General features: G+C 33.7%; 1 protein-coding gene across 1 annotated transcript; it reads left to right on the top strand.

Annotated features, from left to right (window-relative positions):
• The first annotated feature begins 348 nt into the window (after positions 1 to 348).
• On the top strand, positions 349 to 27,417 carry LOC110449768 (transient receptor potential cation channel subfamily M member 3-like). Its single transcript, XM_021496825.1, has 26 exons — positions 349 to 669; positions 9,073 to 9,137; positions 9,888 to 9,994; positions 10,759 to 10,802; positions 11,414 to 11,484; positions 11,759 to 11,911; positions 12,151 to 12,339; positions 12,760 to 12,979; positions 13,584 to 13,758; positions 14,450 to 14,561; positions 15,161 to 15,251; positions 15,451 to 15,549; positions 15,907 to 16,061; positions 16,158 to 16,450; positions 16,964 to 17,110; positions 17,568 to 17,709; positions 17,876 to 17,953; positions 18,353 to 18,547; positions 18,722 to 18,853; positions 19,088 to 19,333; positions 19,536 to 19,710; positions 21,110 to 21,236; positions 21,527 to 21,723; positions 22,005 to 22,122; positions 22,416 to 22,509; positions 23,653 to 27,417. Exons 2-26 carry the CDS (start codon positions 9,075 to 9,077, stop codon positions 24,580 to 24,582), a joined length of 4,353 nt encoding a protein of 1,450 aa, XP_021352500.1. The 5' UTR covers positions 349 to 669; positions 9,073 to 9,074; the 3' UTR covers positions 24,583 to 27,417.
• The last annotated feature ends 204 nt before the right edge of the window (positions 27,418 to 27,621 follow it).

The following is a 27,621-nucleotide window of genomic DNA, read 5'->3' as shown; positions in this document are numbered from 1 at the left end:
AAACAGAAAATACAATACAAGAAGTCAAATGAAGGAACATGAATAGCATTCACAACTAGATGAATTGATATATTTTTTTTAGACAAATATGGATCTAAAGTTATAAGTGTGAAAGACATTTATATAATCTCCTTTAATTCAAAAGTATACAGCATTACATGCACTTCCAACAAACCGACCAATATTTAAGTTCTTTTTAAATTCGTGGTTCACTGGCCATCACTGCCTTTCGCATGTCCACGAGGTTAAGCATGCACACACCTAATTAGTGCGACATAGAGTGTATCAGACCAGTAGACACATGAATGGATGAACGTTTAAAACATCCACATACATGTATATACATTCATGTATTATATACCCGTGAATACACATCAGGTGTACTACGTGTTTGACGAGTACCGTCCACCTACCGGGTATTGTGTATTGTCTGTCTACATGCAAGGTTAAACCCATACCATTCAGACCAGGGCCTGTTTATAGGATTTTGTTGATAACTACCAGACAAGGCGATACATATTTAACGCTATTTGCATTGTGTTGTTAAACGGGTGTACCAGTAAAAGTATGTTCAAGAAGCACTACTTTAATCACACGGTAAGATGGCATTAAGACGACGGAAACTCCATGCTGTGTTTGGATATAGCAGTAATAATTCTTAAGAAATCGGTAGGTAAACACATTATTTACATATCTAATTAAAAAATTAAAAGCTTTGGATCATAGATGTTCTATTTTATCGCAAATAGAAAACAAAACAATGGACAGTTCCGTAAAGCCTGCTGATTTATTCGTTTATAATGTACATGGCCTTATAATTGTATAACTTATCGGGTACATGGATGTATATTGTACCTCACTAACCAATGCAAGGATGCATTTCATGTCCGTGCCAGACATATTGTATTACCGTTATATCCGGAACCGAAGACATGGTAAAACTATGACGACAACTGATAAACACATTAGATTTATTCCTTAAACTTTAAAACCACACATTTAAAACCATAATACAACTTAAGTATATTCAAAGATTCCATTATATAAATGACAAATAAGAATGGTATGTATAAATTTGAATGTTTACTTGGAGCCCGGTATCGACCCGAAATATATCAAGTCCCTGTTAGACTGACAAAAGCTACAACAATTAATGAATATTTCATAAATTTGTTAATGTTTGACGTCATAACTTACTGGAAACATGTTTATGTGAATATGGTTAACATGAAGATAACTGGATGGGTATATGGTTAACATAAATGTCACTAGCTATATGGTTAACATATATGTAACTAGCTATATGGTTAACATAAATGTCACTAGGTATATGGTTAACATATATGTAACTAGCTATATGGTTCACATGAAGGTAACTGGGTGGGTATATGGTTATCATATATGTAACTAGCTATATAATTAACATATATGTAACTAGCTATGTGGTTAACATAAATGTCACTAGCTATATGGTTAAAATATATGTCACTAGCTATATGGTTAACATGAAAGTAACTGGATGGGAATATGGTTAACATATATGTTACTAGCTATTTGGTGAACATGAAGGTAACTGAATAGGTATATGGTTAACATATATATAACTAGCTATAAAGTTAACATGAAGGTAACTTGATCGGTATATGGTTAACATATATGTATATAGCTATATGGTTAACGTATATGTAACTAGCTACATGGTTAACATGAAGGTAACTGGGTGGGGATATGGTTTACATATATGTAACTAGCTATATAATTAACATATATGTAACTAGCTATATCGTTAACATGAAGGGAACTGGATTGGGATAAGGTTAACATATATGTAACTAGGTATATGATTAACATGAAAATAACTGGATGGGTATATGGTTAACATATAAGTATATAGATATATGGTTAACGTGAAGGAAACTATATAGGCATATGGTTAACATATATATAACTAGCTATATGGTTAACATAAATGTCGCTAGCTATATGGTTAACATATATGTAGCTAGCTATATGGTTAACATGAAGGTAACTGGGTGGGGATATGGTTAACATATATGTAACTAGCTATATAGTAAACATACATGTAACTAGCTATATAGCTAACAAGAAGGTAACTGGTTGGATATATGGTAACCATATATGTATATAGCTATATGGTTAACGTATATGTAACTAGCTACATGGTTAACATGAAGGTAACTGGGTGGGGATATGGTTTACATATATGTAACTAGCTATATAGTTAACATACATGTAACTAGTTATATAGCTAACAGGAAGGTAACTGGTTGGATATATGGTAACCATATATGTATATAGCTATATGGTTAACGTATATGTAACTAGCTACATGGTTAACATGAAGGTAACTGGGTGGGGATATGGTTTACATATATGTAACTAGCTATATAGTTAACATGAAGGGAACTGGGTGGGTATATGGTTAACATATAAGTATATAGATATATGGTTAACGTGAAGGTAACTAGATGGGTATATGGTTAACATATATGTTACTAGCTATTTGGTGAACATGAAGGTAACTGAATAGGTATATGGTTAGCATATATGTAACTAGCTATATGGTTCACATGAAGGTAACTGGGTGGGTATATGGTTAACATATATGTAACTAGCTATATAATTAACATATATGTAACTAGCTATATAATTAACATACATGTAACTAGCTATATTGTTGACTTGATGGTTACTGGATGGATATATTGTTAACATATATGTATATAGCTATATGGTTAACATATATATAACTAGCTATAAAGTTAACATGAAGGTAACTTGATCGGTATATGGTTAACATATATGTATATAGCTATATGGTAAACATAACCATATATATATATATATATATCAATCCGGTAGCCTTTGTGTTAACGATATATATATAGATATGTCCATTTACCTATATATTAACCAAATATATGTGGATGGGTATATGGTTAAAATATATGAAACTACCTATATGGTTAACGTGGAGTTAACTAGTTATACAGATACAGATGGTTTACGTATAGGTAAATAGATGTATAATTGGTGAACGTAAAGGTACATTTGTACATGTTACCGGATATATACATATATACATGTATATATGGTTACCGTGAAGGTTTATGGATATAAACATGGTTAACGTGAAGGTTATTTGATATATATATTCGGTTAATATATAGGTAAATGGATATATCTATATATATATCGTTAACACAAAGGCTTCCGGATTGATATATATATATATAGTTAACTTAAAGGATATATGGTAAACGTGAAGATAGCTGCATACATATATATGGTTAACGTGAAGGTAGCTGTATACATATATGTGGTTAACGTGAAGGTAGCTTTATACATATGTATATGTATGGTTAACAAGAAGGTAGCTGTATACATAATTATGGTTAATGTGAAGGTAGCTGTTTATATATATATGGTTAACGTGAAGGTAGCTGTATACATATATATGGTTAACGTGAAGGTAGCTGTATACATATATATGGTTAACGTGAAGGTAGCTGTTAATATATATATGGTTAACGTGAAGGTAGCTGTTTACATATATATGGTTAACGTGAAGGTAGCTATATACATATATATTTGGTTAACGTGAAGGTAGCTGTTTATATATATATGGTTAACGTGAAGGTAGCTGTTAATATAGATATGGCTAAAGTGAAGGTAGATGGTTACATATATATGGTTAACGTGAAGGTAGCTGTATACATATATATGATTAACGTGAAGGTAGCTATATACATATATATATGGTTAACGTGAAGGTAGCTGTTTATAAATATATGGTTAACGTGAAGGTAGCTGTATACATATATATGGTTAACGTGAAGGTAGCTGTATATATATATATGGTTAACGTGAAGGTAGCTATATACATATATATGGTTAATGTGAAGGTAGCTGTTTATATATATATGGTTAACGTGAAGGTAGCTATATACATATGTATATGGTTAACGTGAAGGTAGCTATATATATATATATGGTCAACGTGAAGGTAGCTGTATACATATACATGTATATGGTTAATGTGGAGATAGCTGTATATTTATATATATACATGGTTAACGTGAAGGTTATTTGATAAATATATTTGGTTAATATATAGGTAAATGGATATATCTATATATATATCATTAACACAAAGGCTACCGGATTAATATATATGGTTAACTTGAAGGATATATGGTTAACTTGAAGGTAGCTGTTTATATATATATGGTTAACGTGAAGGTAGCTGTATACATATATATGGTTAACGTGAAGGTAGCTGTATACATATATATGGTTAATGTGGATATAGCTGTATATATATACATGTTTAACGTGAAGGTTATTCGATAGATATATTTGGTTAATATATAGGTAAATGGATATATTTATATATATATCGTTAACACAAAAGCTACCGGATTGATATTTATATATCTATGGTTAACTTGAAGGATATATGGTAAACGTGAAGGTAGCTATATACATATATATGGTTAATGTGAAGGTAGCTGTATACATATATATGGTTAACGTGAAGGTAGCTGTATACACATATATGGTCAACGTGAAGGTAGCTGTATACATATATATGCTGAACGTGGAGATAGCTGTATATATATATATATACATGGTTAACGTGAAGGTTATTTGATAGATATATTTGGTTAATATATAGGTAAATGGATATATCTATATATATATCGTTAACACAAAGGCTACCGGATTGATATATATATATATATATGGTTAACTTGAAGGATATATGTTTAACGTGAAGGTAGCTGTATACATATATATGGTTAATGTGAAGATAGCTGTATACATATATATGGTTAACGTAGAGGTAGCTGTATACATATATATGGTTAACGTGAAGGTAGCTTTTTATATATATATGGTTAACGTGAAGGTAGCTGTATACATATATATGGTTAACGTGAAGGTAGCTGTATACATATATATGGTTAACATGAAGATAGCTATATACATATATATTTGGTAAACGTGAAGGTAGCTATATACATATATATGGTTAACGTGAAGGTAGCTGTATACATATATATGGTTAATGTGAAGGGAGCTGTATATCGTTAACACAAAGGCTACCGGATTGATATTTATATATATGGTTAACTTAAAGGATATATGGTTAACGTGAAGGTAGCTGTATACATATATATGGTTAATGTGGAGATAGCTGTATATATATATACATGGTTAACGTGAAGGTTATTTGATAGATATATTTGGTTAATATATAGTTAAATGGATATATTTATATATATATCGTTAACACAAAGGCTACCGGATTGATATTTATATATATGGTTAACTTAAAGGATATATGGTTAACGTGAAGGTAGCTGTATACATATATATGGTTAATGTGGAGATAGCTGTATATATATACATGGTTAATGTGAAGGTAGCTGTATACATATATATGGTTAACGTGAAGGTATCTGTATACATATATATGGTAACCGTGAAGGTAGCTATATATATATATATGGTTCACGTAAAGGTAGCTGTTTATATATAAATGGTTAACGTGAAGGTAGCTGTATACAATAATATGGTTCACGTGAAGGTAGCTGTTTATATATATGTGGATAACGTGAAGGTAGCTGTTTATATATATATGGTTAACGTGAAGGTAGCTGTATACATATATATGGTTAATGTGGAGATAGCTGTATATATATATACATGGTTAACGTGAAGGTAGCTGTATACATATATATGGCTAACGTGAGGGTAGCTATATACATATATATATGGTTAACGTGAAGGTAGCTATATACATATATATATATGGTTAACGTGAAGGTAGCTGTATACATATATATGGTTAACGTGAAGGTAGCTGTATAGATATATATGGTTAACGTGAAGGTAGCTGTATACACATATATGGTCAACGTGAAGGATATATGGTTAACGTGAAGGTAGCTGGTGGAGATAGCTGTATATATATATATACATGGTTAACGTGAAGGTTATTTGACAGATGTATTTGGTTAATATATAGGTAAATGGATATATCTATATATATATCGTTAACACAAAGGCTACCGGATTGATATATATATATATATGGTTAACTTGAAGGATATATGGTTAACGTGAAGGTGGCTATATACATATATATGGTTAACGTGAAGATAGCTGTATACACATATATGGTCAACGTGAAGGTAGCTGTATACATATATATATGGTTAACGTGAAGTTAGCTGTATACATATATATGGTTAACGTGAAGGTAGCTATATACATACATATATGGTTATCGTGAAGGTAGCTGTATACATATATATGGTTAACGTGAAGGAAGCTGTATACATATATATGGTTAATGTGGAGATAGCTGTATATATATATATATACATGGTTAACGTGAAGGTTATTTGATAGATATATTTGGGTAATGTATAGGTAAATGGATAAATCTATATATATATCGTTAACACAAAGGCTACCGGATTGATATATATATATATGGTTAACTTGAAGGATATATGGTAAACGTGAAGGTAGCTGTATACATATATATGGTTAATGTGAAGGTAGCTGTATGCTTATATATGGTTAACGTGAAGATAGCTGTAAACATATATATGGTTAACGTGAAGGTAGCTGTTTATATATATATGGTTAACGTGAAGGTAGCTTTATACATATATATGGTTAACGTGAAGGTAGCTGTACACATATATATATGGTTAACGTGAAGGTAGATGTTTATATATCTATGGTTAACGTGAAGGTAGCTGTATACATATATATGGTTAACGTGAAGGTAGCTGTATATATATATATGGTTAACGTGAAGGTAGCTATATACATATATATGGTTAATGTGGAAATAGCTGTATATATATATATACATGGTTAACGTGAAGGTTATTTGATAGATATATTTAGTTAATATATATGTAAATGGATATATCTATATATATATCGTTAACACAAAGGCTACCGGATTGATATCTATATAAATGGTTAACTTAAAATATATATGGTTAACGTGAAGGTAGCTGTATACATATATATGGTTAACGTGAAGGTAGCTGTTTATATATATATGGTTAACTTGAAGGTAGCTGTATACATATATATGGTTAACGTGTAGGTAGCTATATACATATATATATATGGTTAACGTGAAGGTAGCTGTATACATATAAATGGTTAACGTGAAGGTAGCTGTATACATATAAATGGTTAACGTGAAGGTGGCTGTATACATATACATGGTTAACATGAATGTAGCTGTATTCAAATATATATGGTTAACGTGAAGGTAGCGCTAAACATATATATGGTTAACGTGAAGGTAGCTGTATACATATATATGGTTAACGTGAAGGTAGCTGTAAACATATATATGGTTAACGTGAAGGTAGCTGTATACATATATATGGTTAACGTGAAGGTAGCTATATACATATATATATATATGGTTAACGTGAAGGTAGCTGTATACATATATATGGTTAACGTGAAGGTATCTGTATACATATACATGGCTAACGTGAAGGTAGCTGTATACATATATATGGTTAACATGAGGGCCACTGTATATATATATATGGTTAAAGTGAAGGTAGCTGTATACTTAAACAATAACTGGTTGTCTGGATGTAATTATTGTTGATATAATTACAAGTGACCTCTGGCAAATCCCATAAAACCTGCTAGATATTTTCTATATTTACAAATTTTTCTTTTTTAAGACATATTCCTACAAAAACCATTTGCCCTGCCTCAAAATACATTTCAGGCGGCCATTTTGTTTGTTTACATATTCCTTCACCTGAAACAGGCAGTTGTAATTATGGTCGAGCAGTTGTTATTATAGACTATATAATTACACTTGCCCTCTGTTGTAATGGGACGGCGCGGGGGCAAATGTAAATATATATACATAGTTAATGTGAAGGTAGCTGTATACATATATATGGTTAATGTGAAGGTAGCTGTATACATATATATGATTAACGTGAAGGTAGCTGTATACATATATATGATTAACGTGAAGGTAGTTGTAAACATGTGTATGGTTAACGTGAAAATAGTTGTATACATGTATTTGGTTGACATGAAGGTAGCTATATACATATACATGGTTAGCATGAAGGTAGCTGTATACATATATATCGTTAACGTGAAGATAAGTGGATGTATATATTGTTAACACGAGAGCTAATAACTTGATTAGTTAACGGTTAACATGCAGGTAACTGAGTGGATATATGGTAAAAATTGCACTCACATTATTTATATTCTGTAGATAAAATAAACATAATTCCGCGTGTTGCAACCATATAATCTAATTTCACATCTTAAGTTAAGTATTCATTTGTTTCCAATCGCATGTTTCAAGTTAACTTCTTACACGTACAAGGGCACGGCTAATAAAGTGGATAATCTGGTTTTGAGTCCCTTTAGGGAAATGACTCGTTATGATTTGTTTGTATAAAAGACATGCTGATATCAATATCAGACCTAGCATAGGAATGTCGCCCCCAACCCGGATATTTTAATATTCATTTATTCATTTTATTCATAAATCCCCTAGTTGGTTCAGGGTTTGCCATGACTCTAAAGCCCCATCTCACATACACGATTTAAGAAATTATGAACACGGTTTATGAAAAGTTGAAAAATCGTGTTGATTCGTGAATGAGAGATAGGGGCTTCATGCATTTATCATAAGATTTAGCACACTACCACCATCATATATTGAACCATGTATTTACATAAACTTATGGTCAACTACATAAATCAATTATGAACTCTTGTTTAAATATCATACTTATCAACATTTAGTCATGAATCATTGGTAGCTATCGGCGACCGCAGGATGCGCCTTCTTTGAGTCCACTTTGGGCGGTCACATACTTATTCATAATACAAATATTTATTACAGTTTGTAGGTAAATCGCACAAGATATGTCCGAATTACTTACTGTTAGCAAATTTCTTCAACAGTAAGTAATGTAAGAAGCTATCTCAGTTATTAATGTGTTTTACATTCTAAAGGAATGGATAACATGGCAAGCCCTTTTAGATATCAACATCAGGACAACGACATATTTCAGTTAAAGGTATGTATTCATAAAAAAATAGAAAGAGTTATAACTTGTGTTATGAAATATGAAATACAAAGACGTGTCTAGTAATCAGGGTGTATTATTGTAAATATATTTTAAAGACTCCAGGGGGTTGTTATCGTATTCAATACGCAAATAAACCGGTTTGATAGACTATCAATAAATTAATGCGGCTAATTGGAAAGTATGTAAGGTCTTTATATAGTTAAAACTATAGAGTATCCGGGTAATGCTGCTTGCATCGAGTAACGCAATTCTTCAATGAACAGATGGGCATGATACAACAAACGTATCGTTAACATTGTATCACTACAATGGTACATGATAAAGGTTACACACAGGAGATTTGCAGCATATTTTGTCGATGGAAAGCACTCAATGTACTTTGATGCAGTTGACTAGCCCCTCTTCCGGAACGAACGTGTGAAGTCAGTTGCAATCCCATTGGGTATTATTTACATTTACATCTAGAACAAAATCTTATTTACAAACAACGTTTCCAATTTTTGTTTGTATGTGTGAATAACTTGTGATCACTAAATCATTAAAACACATTAGGATTTTGATGGCAGCCAGTTTACATATTACTCCTGATTGCACCCTCTACAAAGACCTTGTTTCAGGCTTCATTAAAATCTTTGTTGTGACACGTTTTCAAGAAAGTAATGTAATCGTGTTCTCTATATTAAACAAACAAAATATATGGTGTGCCATATAATGTTTTCTCCAATATCTTCGAAACAGAACAGATACGATGAGCTCGGATTTGTCGCTTCAAACTTCAATGAATTTTGTTGTGGACGGTTTGACGAGGAGGAGGGCCAGGAGAAAAAACTTGCGAATACAAAGATGTAAGTACATTTTATATTGTATCTCTTTAGCTAGCACTGTCGGTCTCTATAGCTCTGTTTGTGTGTCTTCACTCTTTTCTCTTAACATGCATTTATGTATCTTAATAATATAAAGGTAACATATGGTACATACAACTGCATTATCTTTATGAAGTTTTAAAATAAAATATTGTTATTAAATAATTGCTCTTACAATTGTGTATGTAACTAAAGATTTTGCTACATATTACTCAATGACTTTGTTTATGAATTTTATTTTCACCATCAGTATTATACTTTTGATTTGTCGTAATGATTGCTGCTGTGAGTAAGCGTTATATATGAAATCTTTATATCAATGCGAAATAGGTTATCTTATATCTTGTAATTAATAATTTTTCCAATAAGATAAATGGTTGATTGAAGGATGCTCTGCTCTTATAGAATGAATTATAACCTTGGTGATTATTACAACTATATCAATAACATCGCGTTCAGCTATTACAGTATCACAATATTTGTGACGTCAATTAGTAAGAAAGATTTTAAAAGATTTTGGGACAAACAATATACCCCGATCTCTCACGAGAGATGGACAGACTGTCATGTTATACATGTAGTTGTCTTTATCGAATTAAAATATTCCCGTCCTACAACACATTGGTCTTTTTCTACGCCAATGCAGGTACTTTTGTGATAAAGCATGATCGAAAGAAAGTAGTATAGCAATGTTGTTAAAAAAGTGTTACGATGTAGCATTCTTTAACTCGGATATTCTTTTTTAGCTGCAAGTGTGGACAAACAAAACCTGATCACCAGAAATATCAAGGTAAGAAAAGATATCAGAGTGGAGACGTATACTGTTGAGCAACTGGAAACGCTTTAAGTTTATTCATTTATAATTTGTATCATTACAATAATCAAAATGTACATCATACATTTGTGTTTGATAGATCTGAAATAGTAGTAATCAAATGATGTGTCTTTAGATGAAACAGATTATTCATTTATTTTATTTCGTTTTTTCTCATTTTATTGATTTATTGATTTACTCTTTCATTGATGCGGAAATATTCACACTTTTTTTTACCAACGATAAATAGTCTGAATATTTCCGCATCAATGAAATACAGAGATTCTCAAACAAGTGTGGATAACATATTATATCTAATGAAACACCCTAAAGCGAGTTTCAAAAAAAAGTCCTTTGCAGTTGGAATGAGATTGAGTTTTGATATCAAAAATTCGACAAACTCATGGTAAATTGCACATATTGTTATTCTTAAAACAGTGCAAATCACAGGAAATCATCATCGGGACCTTGTGACGTCACAATGGGATATATTAAACATGCATGACACAATGTAGGTGATGGTGTTATTACATTACATTACAATCTCTGAGTATTATGAAAGTTTTCAGCGTGTGTTTCGTTTGTAGGATGCAACAAGTCGACAAGAGAGTCTGTCTACTGTGGGAGAAGATGGAGGAATCGTCTTAGCTCCCTCAGGGTTCGTTAAACTTAAAGGTTCCATGGATAGAAGAAATATATGTAACTGTCAGGCAACAATGGAAGTAATTAAATGCACATCGTTTAAATATAAAACTTTCTGTTTTCCCTTAATTGTCAATTATACAACTAGCAAAAAATGGTGTCTGGTTTGATAGTTTTGAAAGAAACTGTGTAGTCTTTGAAAGTTTCATTTCAAAACAAATGTCTTTTTTTTTTCTTTTTTTTTTCAAACTGTTATTCCAAACAGATAAATTCTTGTCGTCAATTTTTAGTATGTTCAAGTAGCTTCCTCGGATCATCAGGATAAGATACTAGAATATTTTCTGAAATATTGGAAGATTAAAGATGCGGGATTGGTTTTATCCGTTGTGGGCGACGAGATTCCAATCAAACTTATGAGAAGTTTTCAGTCTAAACTCGTTCAGGTTGGTAACATTTTTTCATGTTTGTAGGGGAAATTTATATTATACTCTTTACAGGAATATTTCAATATGCTTTTACAAAATTTATGTAAAAAATATTAAATGTGATATTATTTACGTTGCATATTTACGCATATTTATTTAGACATTTTATCAGAAAATGCACAATTTGATAAATGACATCGAAGTCGAAAAAAATAGAATAAAATAGGTGCTAAACAATTATTCATTTCTATGTCAAGTTTTCCCGTGATGCAGAGGCAATGGTAATAACTTCCGGTTTAGATGAGGGTATAACCAAATCAGTGAATATGGTGTTCAGCAAGATGGATCAGTCCTACAAGCAACGCAAGGTTCCTGTAATTGGGCTATCGCCTTGGAACCTCATAAAAGACAAGCCAATGCTCATGGCTGATCCGAAAACATTCAAGGTTTGTGGACTTTCAACGTAGAGAGATCAGCCTTTTTGGCCGGTACTCTGTTTTACACCAAACGAAATTATTTCTGATTTTAATCATTTTATCATCGTCTTTGGGGTAAGTTGTGATTTTGTTCTCTCGCGAAGTGTTTTGTTATGGAATTGGACATTGTGTCTATTAACAAACATAACGAAGTTACAAACTTATGTTACTTGTAACTGAGACTGACTTGGGTCCAGTTAGAAAACATAATCATATTTCAACAGAACCCATGGAAGCCGGAGTTGATCCGATATTCCACGTAACGTAACTATATCCTAGTAACAGTTTCTAATTTGAGGATACATGTATCAAAATAGAAAACGCAGCTGTCACTATATCGATACAAATCTGACTCTTTATAAAATCCTAAACAAAATTGCCTTTTGACAGCGCAGCACCCGCACACAGAATAAAGCTGGTGTGGACATCATGACTCGGGGTAACACACGCCTGTGTCACGGCCTGGGTTACCACATGTTTGTAGACTTTCCTCACGATCAACACGAATATTACACTGAAGGCAATGTCGGGAAATACATTGAAAACGTCATGCTCTACCGTCACTGTATAGAAAAGAAACTAATGGAACTCAATGAAGACGAACATGCAGGTACAACGCATATCAATACCGATTCTACAAACCTTTTAGCGTGGTACTGAATGATCCTTGTCCCACTGCGGTCTAAACACTAAAGAATTACAGCGTAGTTTGTGAACATACAGTAACCTCCCCTTTATTTTAATATCGGTATACATTTAGCGCGACTGATTTGTTTGTTAGGGGTGGAACTTCCTCGATACAGCTAGGGTCACATGAGAACCTGCCATCTGATCAGGGTTCTTCTTTGCTGTGTAGTTCAATTATCTTTCTTGTCAAGTTTCGCAAGGTATGACTGTCTCTTCAGCAATATATCACCGTTGCAATTGTCATGGCGGAAAAGGGCTTCTTATGCATAGTTACAATGTTTGGCAGTGGTACGGGGGTCTTTAAGCGTTACCGTTGAACGATAACAATTCCAACCTTACGTTATTGTACTGAGTATTGGATTATAATTTGTTTAAAGAAAATGAATATGTTATCTACTTTCTTATTAATATATACACTTATTTAATGCAAATGAATGTATAGAGGATCGCATGACTGATTTGTGTATTATAAATCTGCATTCCTCCCAGTAATAGATATGATTATTTATGCATAATTGACATTACAGAAGAACATAAACAGCTTTCTGCTCCAGTGGTCATAGTTCTAGCAGGAGGAAATGAGTCAACGTTGACATATATCGACCGCGCATTGAAAGCAAAACTGCCAGTGTTGGTGATTAAGGGAACTGGTGGACTGGCAGGGTTTATCGCCAACGCAAATAATCCGAATACGGAATTTGAGTAAATATTCCATTGCAATTGATGATTTCTATAATAACAAATATTATCTGATTACGATGGTATAATGGTGACTTTAATTGGTTACAAAAACGTTTAAGTTCCGAAACTGGTTATTATACCAGATTCATTTGAAAAAGAAAATAATTGTGACATCTTTAAATGATGTCAATTTAGTATCCTAAATAGAAGAGATTTATTCATTTACTTGATGTGTTCAAATCATTTTTATATTTTATCTAAGTAACATTTTAGAATTTTGTTCTTAATGTTCTTAATATCAAATCTGCTTATTAGTTATTATTGATTTTTCCTGTGTACCCGAGATAACCTTCAAACGCAGAAAGAATGACATCCTGATTGACATTCCCTAGCTGCCCTTTCACCTCGTATTTATATTGATTATCTGATTTTAGACGAAAGGGACAATTTGTAAAATTTGTTTTCTTACGATGACTAAATAACTACTAGAGTTGTCCTTCTTAGTGTGTTGATCCTTGTGCGATTAATAGACATCCCATCGTCATAAGCTAGCATATGCGCTCGATAATCAATCCACCCGAATCCCAATTAAATGACAAGGACAGTGACATGGTAAAAAAAATCGTCAAAAGTACCACCCATAAAATAACACTGCTTCAGCAATGGAATATTTTTCGAGGTTTAAAACAATGATTTGATTTCTGTGTTTTAGAAGTCTAAGGGAAGACTTCTTCCAATACATTTCGGTCGGGAAAAATTACACTAAAGAAGAAAAAACTCGAGTATCCTGTCAACTGGAGCAGTTATTAAAAAAACTCCAAAATGTAAGTAATTTTTCAACAATAATTTCAAAGTTTTAAATGTCTAGTTACAAAATAAATAGTTCATTTCGTAATAAAAATTGGTCTCCTTGGCTTTGTGTAAAATAGAACGTTTAAAGTTATCGTCAAAAATTGGTTTAAATACTGATATACTGATTTTTTGATATTACTACGAAACATTTCAATAATTGTTCACGTAATTAAAAAACAAATTAATCAAAACTTAAAAACTGAGCGTATTCTCTACATAACTTCACCCCATTTTGTTTCTATTCATACTTGATATCCCTTAAGGTTTGTGCTTTGAAACCTATTTAATGCTTGTCATACGAGGCGAATCATGTGGTGAAGAATGAGGGTTGCATGTCCTCCGTCTAGAGGATATTAAAGAGACAAATGTTGAGTTTCTTTCTTTGGAAGTGTTTCCCTAGAGACCCGTCTTCATATGACCATAATTGTTACATGTTCAGGGACGCTAAATCACAAACCGGCAAACAAAACAAAAGCTTATGGTAAAAAAAAATGCAAAAGATTGTGAAATAGAAGTCGTTGATTCAACAAATGTGTATTCGAATGCTGACTACATACCATTTCTTTGATAGGATGGTGAAGATTGTTTTGCTGTGTGCGACCTAGAGAAGGAGGCCGATTTCAACAACAAGATTCTCACTGTCCTCCTCAACAGCAGCTCAGGTAATATTCTTGAATTATATTAAGTAACAAAACATACATTAAAGTTTTATGCCATTACTTAATATGACTCATATTTAATTGGGCATATAATAAGATAAAAAAGCTATTTTCTTGTCATTAGATCTAATAATGTGAATTGGATGTAAATATTTCTTTGTTACATATTTCTGTTGATTCAATTATGTATTATATCTCCTAGAGCACCCGAAGAGGCTGAGTAAGATCATGAGTCTAGCGGTTGAATGGAACATGTTAAAGAACGAACAAGTCCAGGAACTGCTCACAAAGCATCTTGATGGTATGTTGCTTATACAGGCAATAGGCTCTCAACTACTGCAACTGATATCGATATTATATAAAAACACATGGATGTTTAAAGATTACGATTGAAAAACAAATCGCAATTTCGATTTGACTTTGTTGTCTGTTTTTAAATGATCTTTAAGATAACGATGTTTTCATTGTTTAATTAAAACAGAAAATCCCAAAACAATATTGTATGTTGTATAAATGGCAATATCTTATTTCTCCAATTAGAAAATGTTACTTAAATAAGTTGTTTCGGGAATCCAGAAAGATAACAAAATATGCGTAGGCTAGGAAACATCTTGATAATTGTTTTCCCAACATGACTGCATGTTCTTTTGTGTTTCAGCCTCTGATACAGACCTGTTTCATGAAACTCTGTTGACAGCCATTACGACACAGGAAAAACGTTTGGACTGGATTGAAGAACTGATTGGGAAAGAAATAGCAGTTGTTGATTTCAATAACTTCATCAGTAAAAATCTAGCACAGCTCTATGAAAGGGTATGCATTGTTCACATACAAACGAATTCATTGCAATATCGATAATGATAAAAAAAAAACTCCTTCAAGTTTTAAGAACATATTTTTAAATTCTAGGCATGCCATGACTACGGAATGACAATATGGGAGGACATGGCTCCACTATATCTTCATCGGGATGAAAAGGAAATCGACGAAGTGAAGGCCATATCTAAACGAACCTTCATAGTTCGAGTGATGAAGAACCTCTTTGACAGGTACGACGATGACTTTGTGGCTACAGAAGCAGAGCTGCAACAGAAAAACGCTGAGGTTGCTGAGGGAAATATCAGGATGTTGCTGCCAGAGCGTCTAGGCAATTACACCTACCCCTACAAGCATCTTCTCATCTGGGCTGTGATCTTTCTCAGGTGAAGTTTTAAAATATACCTATCATATCAATATAAATATTTACTCAAGATGTGGATCATACAAAAGCTCTGCGTTATATTTCGAACGAAAAAAGTTCAATTTCATTAGGCAATATTTTTGCGGACATGTAATTGATTAACGATTTACTAAAGCAAAGAATATGGAGCTTATCCACTGTGCAACTTGTCTTCCTGGTATTTGGTTTATCAATTAATAAAATATCAATAAAATCACTGGGGGGGGAATCAAAAAAAATGTTTTTAACGTAACGATTTATCACTTTTCGTGTACGTTTATAAGTGAAAAATAAACATAAAGCAATGTTTGCGTTATCATAAGCAAGCAGTGAAATTATTTTACAAACATTTTCTAACGACATTATTTTCATATTTGTAAATTAGTATGTGACTACTTCTCGACATAAGGACAATGGCTCTTGATCTCTTTGAATGTATCGATTTGTAATACTAGTCTGCCTAACAGTTGACAATTACAATATTATTTGTTTCCAGACCAGACATTGCCAAGTTTGCTTGGCGCATGCTACGACATGAGCCGTTGCAGAGCGCCATTGCCATGTGTCACCTAATGGAGATAATGAAGTCACAGATTGACGACAGGTTTCAGGACGAGAAGAAACAACTTGACGAAAACAAAAAGTACGTGGAACTACATTTATTTTTCATGCTAATGTATGTTTAAAGTGAGGTAAAGTCAACAAAAGTGTTGTATAAAAGTCAGTGATAACCACTTCACTACGAACTTACTTATATACTTACATACTTATCACATACACAAAACTTTAACTACCAATGAGGGTAAACTGTTATTTATGGTCAGCGTTAACTTTACAATAATCCAATATTGCGTAATGTATAAAACGAAACAAATTCATCACAGTTGTTTTGTTAAAGACAGCGTGTGGAAGTTGAATGGCATACATAGCATAGTATGTAATATATGACAGAATTGAATTGCACACATTTGATGGTTCAAATTTGCAAAGTATTAACATACTTAAAACGAGTTAAAGAGTAAATTGTAACTACCTTCAAATTGTCATTAATATTTTATTCTAACAATTTACTGTTTGTTAATTAAGTGTTTATATCACAGGATGTTTGAGAAGTTGGCCATCCAGCTGCTGAGTGCTTGTAATGTTGGGGACGAGAACCTCACACAGCTACTTTTATGTGGCCCGTCGTCTATGTGGGGTGGATTGTCCGCCCTCCAAATGGCAGCCAGCGGCAATGTCACGGTAATCTACGTTGTCAATCACATATTGAATCGCACAGCTGTTAAAACACGTATCTATAACATGAAGCAAAATGTATATAGGTAAACAGATTGTATATTGGTCCTGTAATAATTTTGTATTGGTTTAATTACATTACCTTTCTGATAACATTTTTGTCTCTTTTTAGAATTTCATGGCGGCCCAGGCAGTACAGAAGTTTATGGATGATATTTGGAATGGTGGTGTATTTGTCGACGTGAAACGGGTAATAATGGATGAGAGAATTATACAGTGGTAACTAGTATGCTTACAAAGTTTAACCTGATGTTACGGTTTTCCTTTTTTTAAATGTGTAAACGACGCAAGGATGACCATTTTCTCATAAAATCATTAGTGAAATACAAACTTTCCTGGACTTGACGGTAGTCATCAAGTTGGGACCCTCATGTGGTGCAGTAATCGCTCATTATTCCGGTACACCTAATTTTTCCTCTGATGTTTTGTCGTGATCATGTATGTTTTTACCGTTTTTTTACCGTGTTTGTGTACTGACTGCACCATTTTTCTTTGTATCGTATTTTACCACTATACACAAAATACTATGCAACAACTAAGACCCCCGTTAAACATACCCAATAGTGATATTTCATGTACTCCTCTTCAGATGGTCTTGTTGCAAGTCTTGCCTATTCTTGTGGCTACCCCAGTCATGAAAGTAAGAGTTCCATATATCCTCCAGAAGACAGACGATTTGGATGAGAGTTATGGAAGGAAGGGAGGATCCTCGTTCGTCAAGCGGACGTATCAGAAGTTTAAACTGTACTTCAAATCGCCGAGGACAAAATTCTTTTATCACAATGTAAGTCGTCGCTTGTTAAAATTAGCACAAAGAGAGAAAATAGAATAATTAAAATAGTTTGGCTGTATTCATAAATTACTGACGCTATAAAAAAAAATTGCAATGTACTGATTTTGTCATTAAGGAAATAAGAAAAATTGTTATTTAACAAATGTGCACTGATTATTTTGTCAGCTGACGTATTTCGTATTCCTCGGAGTGTTCGTGTATATGGTTTTGGTAGACTTCAAGAAAGAGTACATCACTACACTGGAGAGCGTGTGTCTAGCGTGGATTCTCACACTGCAGTTGGATGAATTGTATACTGTAAGTGTGATATACATACATTTTGTACATTATATATTATAGCACGTTTAGTGTTTTAATCAAATATCTGTGAAATAAATATATTTCTTAAAAGTACGTCATAGCATCAACACACGTAAAGGTCGTGCTATGGAAATGTTGTCTTCCTGATTGGGTAACTTACTTTATCGTTAGGACTGCCAGGGTTGGGTGCTCTCGGTTCAGCATTCTGTATTAATTTTGACATTTTCACAGGTGGGAATCTTTCCTACAGCAAGCTGGAGTGCGACAATCCGTGACATAATCGGTCTGACGACTATCGTGGAGTCTCTCAATGCCCTACTGTTTGTTCTTGGGTACTGTGTCCACCAATTAGAACCAGACCAGACCTTCACAAAGATAGCCTACTCCATCAATCTCGTCATCTTCCAACTCAAAATCTTCAGGGCGTACGTTGTCGATCAGACGTTAGGTCCTCAAGTCGTCATGGTGAAGGAAATGGTAGGAAGGGCAGCAATTGTTGATTAATACTGGACAATACATGTTTTAAACAAGAATTGAATGCAAGATTTTCTATCATAAGCATACCATAATGTCAAACAAAGCGCTATGATTGTTTAAATGTACATATTGATAGGTTGTAAAGGGTTCCAAATATCATCCCCATCATTAACCATAGATATAACACGATATTCTTACCTAGACGGCGTCCATGCTGCAGTTCTTTCTGATCCTGCTGATTTTCATCGTGGCATATGGTACGTCTAGCCAGGCCCTGCTGTACACGGAGCGACATGCCTCCTGGGATATCATCCGAGACGTCTTCTACCAACCTTACTGGATAGTATACGGGGAAGTTGGACTCGATGCAATAGAAGGTACTTAGTTCGTTGACTACTTTTGCATGACTCATTGCTTTGTTGTTGGAAAAATTTCGGGGATGTTTAAACCGTTTAAATACTGATTTCACTGATGTGATATTATATACTCTGTGGATTGCAATACCAATTGAATTTCCACTGCAAGTAAAAGTTATAAATAACAAACAAGATTTAGTGCCACTTTGTATGATACTACACGGTAAAAGAACAATAGGAAAATTATCTATTCATGGAACGATTGATGTAAATGGACTTAAATGTATTTGATGTATCAAGCAATATAAATGCAAATCAAAAGCATATTTTGATGAGCTGTAAACGTTAGCATTGCCTTAAGGTTTCTTTGCAGAGATTTGTATAAGTATGGAAGCTCAAAAGTGATTTACAGGAGAGGGCACTCATAGGCTTTGCCTGTTGCTCAATTCCTTTGTATCTTAGTTCTGAACAATAAACATTCTTAAATAAAATCAGTGATTTAAAGGATACCATAAAAAGCACGACGGTAAAATCAGTTTATTTCAAATTTAACATTCCTTCGAAGACTAGGTTAATCCAAATTTGATTTTGTTATTCAGACACTGATCAACAGAGACTCTGTAATTACAAATCAAAACCTTTAAATCGTTCTAAAAGTTTAATATANTAACCCCCCCCCCCCCCCCCCGAAACTTCTGTACTATTGATAAGTATATCCTGTTCCTGTTCAGTGATTCGGACATTTGACCAACGTCACATTCAGTTTACTACAGATAAGTGTTCAAATTACTCGAAAGCACTGCTTAATACATCGCATTTCTCAAAGTACAACCACGCACTGTTCAAATAGGAACATAACACTCACATTCTACTCTATCTATTTAGCTATTTCACCCCATGCATCCGTGTTCAAATGACCTCAGCTGTTACGAGGACTTGACATCTCACACAAACTAACATACCTCTTTCATAGCACTGTTCAGATGCAAAACAACTGTATAGTCATTAATTTGTTATTGTTTGTTTTGCTTCGTTGGTTTGGATTAAACGACCTTGCAACAACGTAGGTCATATCAAGACAGGGTTTTTAGGGAGATGTGTTAGTTTTTGCAATGTCCCCTATAATAGAAGACAGAAAACATCAGAGCTCTACGGATGTGTAACATTAGTCGCCTCCTCTGATAATCTACAGTGGGATACAGCAAGCCCTTTCTCTTCCCGAAGCTCCAGGTGTTTGTGACCTCATATAGTTTGTGACAAATACATGTGGGGGTTTTTATGAAAGTTTCTTATATGATTATACAGTTGATAAGAGTACATGATATGTGATATATGAATGGTTAATTATGATATATTTCTGCATATAAACAGTGTATAATGTGTATAGCTTACATTCAGATCACATTGCCCTTCGTTGCAGATGATCCAGATTGTGCTGGCGATGCTAAGTTTTGTAGGAAACAACATGCCTTGGTGTACATTTTCCTTGGTATCTACATACTGTTGTCGAATGTTCTTCTCCTGAATCTACTCATTGCTATTTTCAGGTAATTGACATATGTCTTTTTAATCTACATTGTGTCTCCATTACGATAATGAACATAAAACAAATAGCAGACCATGTACAACCTTGAATAGCAGTGTAAATTTGTTGGAGTGAAATAGTGAATTGAATAGTCTTGAAAAAGTTTGGCATTGTTGCACAATAGAAAATATTCAAATTTAATTTAAATGCAATTTCACTATTCATATATTTGGAAATAGAAGACATATGTTAAAAAGGTAACCATTGCAGTTACGCAACAAACAAATTTATTGTTATTTTCATTTATTACAGTAACATCTATAACGTCATATTTGAGAAGACCGCCGCCATATGGCGCTACAATATGTACTTCCTGACCTATGAGTACCATTTAAAGACAGTGTTTGTGCCTCCCTTTTCTATCATCATTCACATCTTGGCTTTCCTTAAATTTATTTTCTGCTGCGGATGTAGAAAATCAACACCACGAAACGAAATCTTTCTTACAGGTAAGTATGTTTTAACGTGTTTTTGACGTCGACAATGGGTAAGAGTTATCTCCCTTTAGCCGGTAACGTCTGGTTGTTCGTTACTTTGCTTTCGCTAGATTTCGGTACAGAAGGAATAGGCATTCACATCGTTGATCCCACGGCTGCTGTGAGTTCTTTCAGACAGAGACTTAAAATCGACTTCGTGCGTTCTCATACTAGTGCATGCCTCTTTAAAATATAATATTTCACTTGTAGTTCACGACACTAAACCTAATGTTTGAGTGACGTTAACATTTCAGACAATGAATTCCATCGTGTCAATCGAATGCAGACTGAAGAACGAAAGAACATGTTTCAGAAAGAATTGAAAGAAACCCAAACGTCACTAACAATACAAATACAGAACATCGCTAGCAGGTAAAATATTTTAGACTTTATCTTCTCGTTTGATTAAATGTACTGTCAAGAAACGACCACCGTTTTTTTATCATGCACATATCATATTTCGCATATCGTTTCTTCAATTTGTCCCCAGGACGTTCGACACGTTCTTTTAAATAGCTTTTTGTATACATTTGCATACATTGACCATCTCCTTTTACGCTAAGAAAAGAACATAAGCTACTCTCACACTTTTAAATATATGCACTAAACTGCAAAACGTATTCACACATTTTTGCTGTTCAATCGTACATGTTTCTAATATACAGACTTGATAAAATTGAGGAGTGTCTAAACTCTGACCATGTGGAGATGATCGGCACTGGAAAGCTTGACAGAAACAACTCGCAACGCGCGTTAAGGGTAGGTACAGATAACAATGGTTTCCTTACGTACTACATGTAGAAGGTACGCCAGAAATGTTTGCCCTCCGTAAGGGTATGGACACGAAACACATATTTAGGCATTCCTTAAAGGGTGTCCACAAGGGATATAACATCATAGGCTACTTAAAGATATATACACTAGCCAACTGCAGATGTTCCGTCCTGGTATATTCATGAGAAATACGTCAAAGTGTACCTTAAAAATAGGTACATGTATAAGAGAAGAAACGCCAGGCAATGGTTGGTACAAATGGTATCATGCAAGCATGGCCCCTTTTACGGATACCGTCTATCTAAATCCCCAGTGATATTTTTTTCTTTCGGTGGTTTTTTTTTTACCTTTTACATCATTATCGAATGGACGTTAGCCATTGTTATGGTATCACAATAAACAATTGGGAACTTTTAGTATGTTTTACAGAGTTATATAGATATTCTGAAAAGGTAATCGAATATCTTTTAGTGATCAGTGCAGTTTGATTTTAGACTCGTGATGGTCTGTTGATACATCCTGTTCTTCGCTAATGGCTCTGGAGATAAGTTGGATTTTATCATCAGTAGGTAATATATTGCGTTAATGTTTGCGGTTGTTTTCACCCTGGATTATAAATATTCGCTTACATAAGACGTACTGCATAATGAATGTAACTCATTATACCAATCAATTAATACCGTATTAAAATCAAGTTACGGACAATAGAAGAAGATTATTAATCTTCCTTAATTTGGGAGGAAACCGGAGTACCTGGAGAAGAACAACGTCTCAACATATCTTTTTACGTCCGAACGGGGAATCGAACTCCGGACGCCTTGGGTAAAGCGAGTGCGTTATCCACTGCGCCACTTGACCGACCAATTCCTATCCTAGTTTTGATAACACTGTTTATGGTGGGTTTTTTTTGTTTAAGTGTCCTATGCATATGCGCAGTCATTGTGATGTTTTCTTCGGTTGTTCTGATTAGATATGGTTTACTATGTAGCAAAATAAAACTCCAAAACAGCCTTTATGATGTTTTCTCCTTTACTCTCCCTGTAAAGTACACAATTGTACTCTCGTTATAGAAACATTATCATCCTTATATCCAACACAGTGGTTTTAATAAATGATTTTCCGTTTCAGGCATCGTCACGTGCTATCTTGTTTACCAAACTGAAACCTAATAACATCGCAAAATCAAAACCTTCAATGTCTGAAGACTTGCAAAACGAAAATGACGATCAAAACACGCTCGATCAAACTGAAAATGACAACGAAATGGCTTTGGAAAGAAAACAAAAAAGGTTGGAAAGAAAATCGACAAGGAAACGTGAGCGGGAATCAAGTGAAGAACGGGATGCACAGGAGAAAAATCCTTCTGTACTAGATAAACACAACATGTGGTCAAAGTTGTCCGAGAAAAAAGACGATTCTGCTGGGAATCAAAAGCAACACGTACCTGAAGAAGAAAAAGAACAAGAAAGTTACAAAGATGAATCGGTTTATTGGAAAAAGAAGAATAGAATTAAACCTGAAAATATTAAGCCGGATAAACCGGACGATGGACCCAAAAAGAAGGGAAGGAACGGTGACACACTATTAAGCTCACTTGCAGATGAAATCTTAGGTACATTTCAATATCTGGAGCCCGGATGTCGGAAGAAAGGAAAGAAATCAAAGTCTAAGGACAGAGATAAGAATGCAGAAGACACTTACACACAGGATAATGTGTTGAATGTTTCTGACCCTACGCCAGGACTGGAAAGTTCAAAAATGCCAAAGAAAAAAAGAAATAAGAAACAAAACCGTAAGATTTATGAATCAAGCGTAGAGATGGAAAAGTTGACAACGACAGAAAACAATCTTGATAGCAAGGTGACACACTTGCATCCAACAGACACTAGGGAAGAACACTTTAATAGGTCAACGATAAGACGTTCACGGAGAGTCAATGTGAGCGGGAACGTGACAGCTTCAACTACAAAAGACAAAGACAAAGATAGCACAAACACGTCTGCAGCGCACGGGATATCTCCTTATCTGTCCTCATCTGACAACGAAAGCAACGCCTAAGTGGTAATTTCAATTGTTTAATCGTGCATTTAACTCTGTCATCATTTTAAATTCGCTCAGCTTGTTCACATTGTGTGAACTCATTTTCCTCTCATTTGTATGACAGATGTAAGACACACACGTGGTTTTACCTAAGTTATCTATTTTTAAAATTGTTCAGATATATTATATTTGTGTTAAAATGTATTTTGACAGATTTAAACGTTATCGGAATGCAAGACTCGGATTGCTCCAACATTTATTGTTACATTGAACAATGATCGACCATTGTAAATCTTTGTTGTTTATAACCGAAACGTTATACGAGACAATAAACATCACCGTATACAATTATCCGTGTGATAATGGTTGCGTTGCACAACTTGCTAGATTTCGCAAATTATGAATTAGGCTGTCGTAATCGGAATATTTACAATTTCTGTTACGGGAGAAAACGGTAAGACCATTGTACTTCTCTCATACATACAGAGATATACTAGGAAGATTTTTAAAGGAAGACTTCCTAATGGATGCAGCATTTGGTGCATTAGAAGCTATTGATACAGGACACGTTTTCTTGTCTCCGGCTTTTTCAGACAAATAAACGACTGATTGTTTTATAATGTCAAACAATGTATGTGCCTATATATCAAAATACTGTAATTCCTTCTTTAACATAGTTTCAGCCATTTGTATCCATCCCATCGTGTGTTTCACCAGATATGTAACGTATTAAACTTATTACTTCTATCAACTTAACGGGCTGTGATACCGAATAAGCGTTGATATTTTCAAAATACAATATCCACAAAGGTAACAACTGCAGAGTGGCTGCACTTTATCGGAAACATCCTTACTGGCCCACATCTTGAGCCGGAAACGTTACAATGGCCCCTACTCCCCATTCGTTCCTTAGTAGGATCACTTAAGTTGTTTACCTCGATGTCTCCTGAAAAGAGTGTATTATTTTTCGTGTCACCAGTTTTTGCTCCAGTTTTTTGTTTGCATTGATGCCATAAAATTTGGAACGTTTAAACAGCTGTAAAAGAAATTATTGGAATGTATGAGCATAACATCTTTTAGGAATTTTGACAACCTTTTTCTGAAAATCTACTTTTTTCTGCTAATATAAAGCAATAACACTCATCATAACATCGAAAGCGACTTTAGACCGACGTGATCATTTATTAATGTAAAATATATTATATATACTGTATGATCCCAATATTTACTTATGCATTACATTTTCAAAACACCACTCTTACCATTTGTCTGGAAACAGCAAAACCAAAAGGTATCCAAGCATTCCTGCCAATACTATTGTAGTATCTTCGTCTCCGTGATATTTAGTCCCTTACCAGTGAAACTGGGAGACTAGGTTCACATGGGCCTTTACACCTGGACGGCTGCATCAGGTAACACCTACAGGTGGTCTGTCATACATTTATATGATCAAAACCAACCGTTACTATAATCTTATATTGTTTTTGTTGCGTGTGCGTGCATGTTTGTGATTGTAGACCATATATTTAAGGACATAACATGTACATACTGATAGTGCTCAGCGAACTATTATTCGTTGCTACTTTTACAAAACATCACAAGGGAGATAACTCTTCAAAGGTATAACATGTCATGAAGTCATTGCCCTTAATGCGTAACTTCCATATGACAATTATTGCAATGTATATAAATATGAATACTTATTTTATATACCGGATCATTGAGTACAATAAGGTGTATATATAATCATTTAATCTTTAAATTTGGATTTGTTTGACATTTGAACGTAGTTCAAACTCGTATGTACGTTTTGAGTTGAACCATTTATATAATATAAAAATAATGAATGAAGTATGGCCATAATGAAGTACGGCCAGAAAGAAGTATCGTGTGGTTTCCTGTTAATACAATAGCCATCACAATTCAGTTGTTTTAAACATAACTGCTGTGTCGTCATTATATGGAAGACCTCTTCGATGGCCGAGGGTACCTGTTTGGCTTACCATTTTTGTTTTTTATTTTATATAGAAATAAGAAGGACGAAATGTTAAAAATTCACTTACCGCTTTATTTCCAACATTGAACCTTATAGTAACTATAACTATAAGCACCATGTTTGTACTTTGAATATGGGAAAACATACCGACATATAAATCACGTATTCATTTGATTGAAATCTATGATTAGCAACTGATGATTTAACACAAGCGTTTAAGATAAATATAGAACTAATATTTACTTTTCCTGTTTTGTTTAAGATCTCTAAACTCGCAGAAGCAGATAGTAAACTTACATATACAGTAAAGACATGTTAATGTAATTTTGAGGTTGTTATAAAAGAAACCCAACTTTCGTAACAAATATCTTGCTTTGGCTTATTTTATGTAATTTTGTAATGCATTTTTTTATAGAAAAATAAATGACGAAAAAATGCATGATATTGGCAACACATACAATTTATACCAATAAATACATTTATGTTGTACATCGGAATATTATTTGTTTTAATCGTCTATGTAATGAATAGTAGGATGTGAAGCTGAAAGAATCATGGTCATACGGTTCGAAGTAAATCGAGTACACCCATACTAATTATGTCAAGGCAATCAGCCAATCAGATATCCGGATTAACGTCATATGATATCAACATAAAATTTACAAGGTGGAAGGGTTGCTCGGAATTTCTTTGTCCCACCATCCAACCCATGCAATTTTTAGCTTCACATTCTAGGCCCGGCGTATTCTTCTTGTGCTGGGCGTATTCTTGTGCTCCACCTTTTTGATATATATCTAAGATATTGTTTATGTTTGTAAATATGTTTATGCAACATGGTTGTTCGTCATTTAATAAAATAACATATACTGGACAGATTTTACTCTTTGGTGTTCTTGATGCATATTTATCCAACAAACTACCTCCAGTCGTGATTCGATGATCGTGATGGAGATTTATAGCATAACAAGTATTTCAACAAAGAGCTACAACAAAAACAACAGCATTTGGAAGTTTTTATTTTCATTTGATAATTAATTATTATTTACATGCATTGTACACTG

Source organism: Mizuhopecten yessoensis, unplaced genomic scaffold, assembly GCF_002113885.1.
Source record: "Mizuhopecten yessoensis strain PY_sf001 unplaced genomic scaffold, ASM211388v2 scaffold4819, whole genome shotgun sequence".
NCBI classification, from domain to species: Eukaryota; Metazoa; Mollusca; class Bivalvia; order Pectinida; family Pectinidae; genus Mizuhopecten; species Mizuhopecten yessoensis.
Note: the sequence above shows the minus strand (reverse complement) of the source record. Positions and strands in the feature narration are given on the sequence as shown.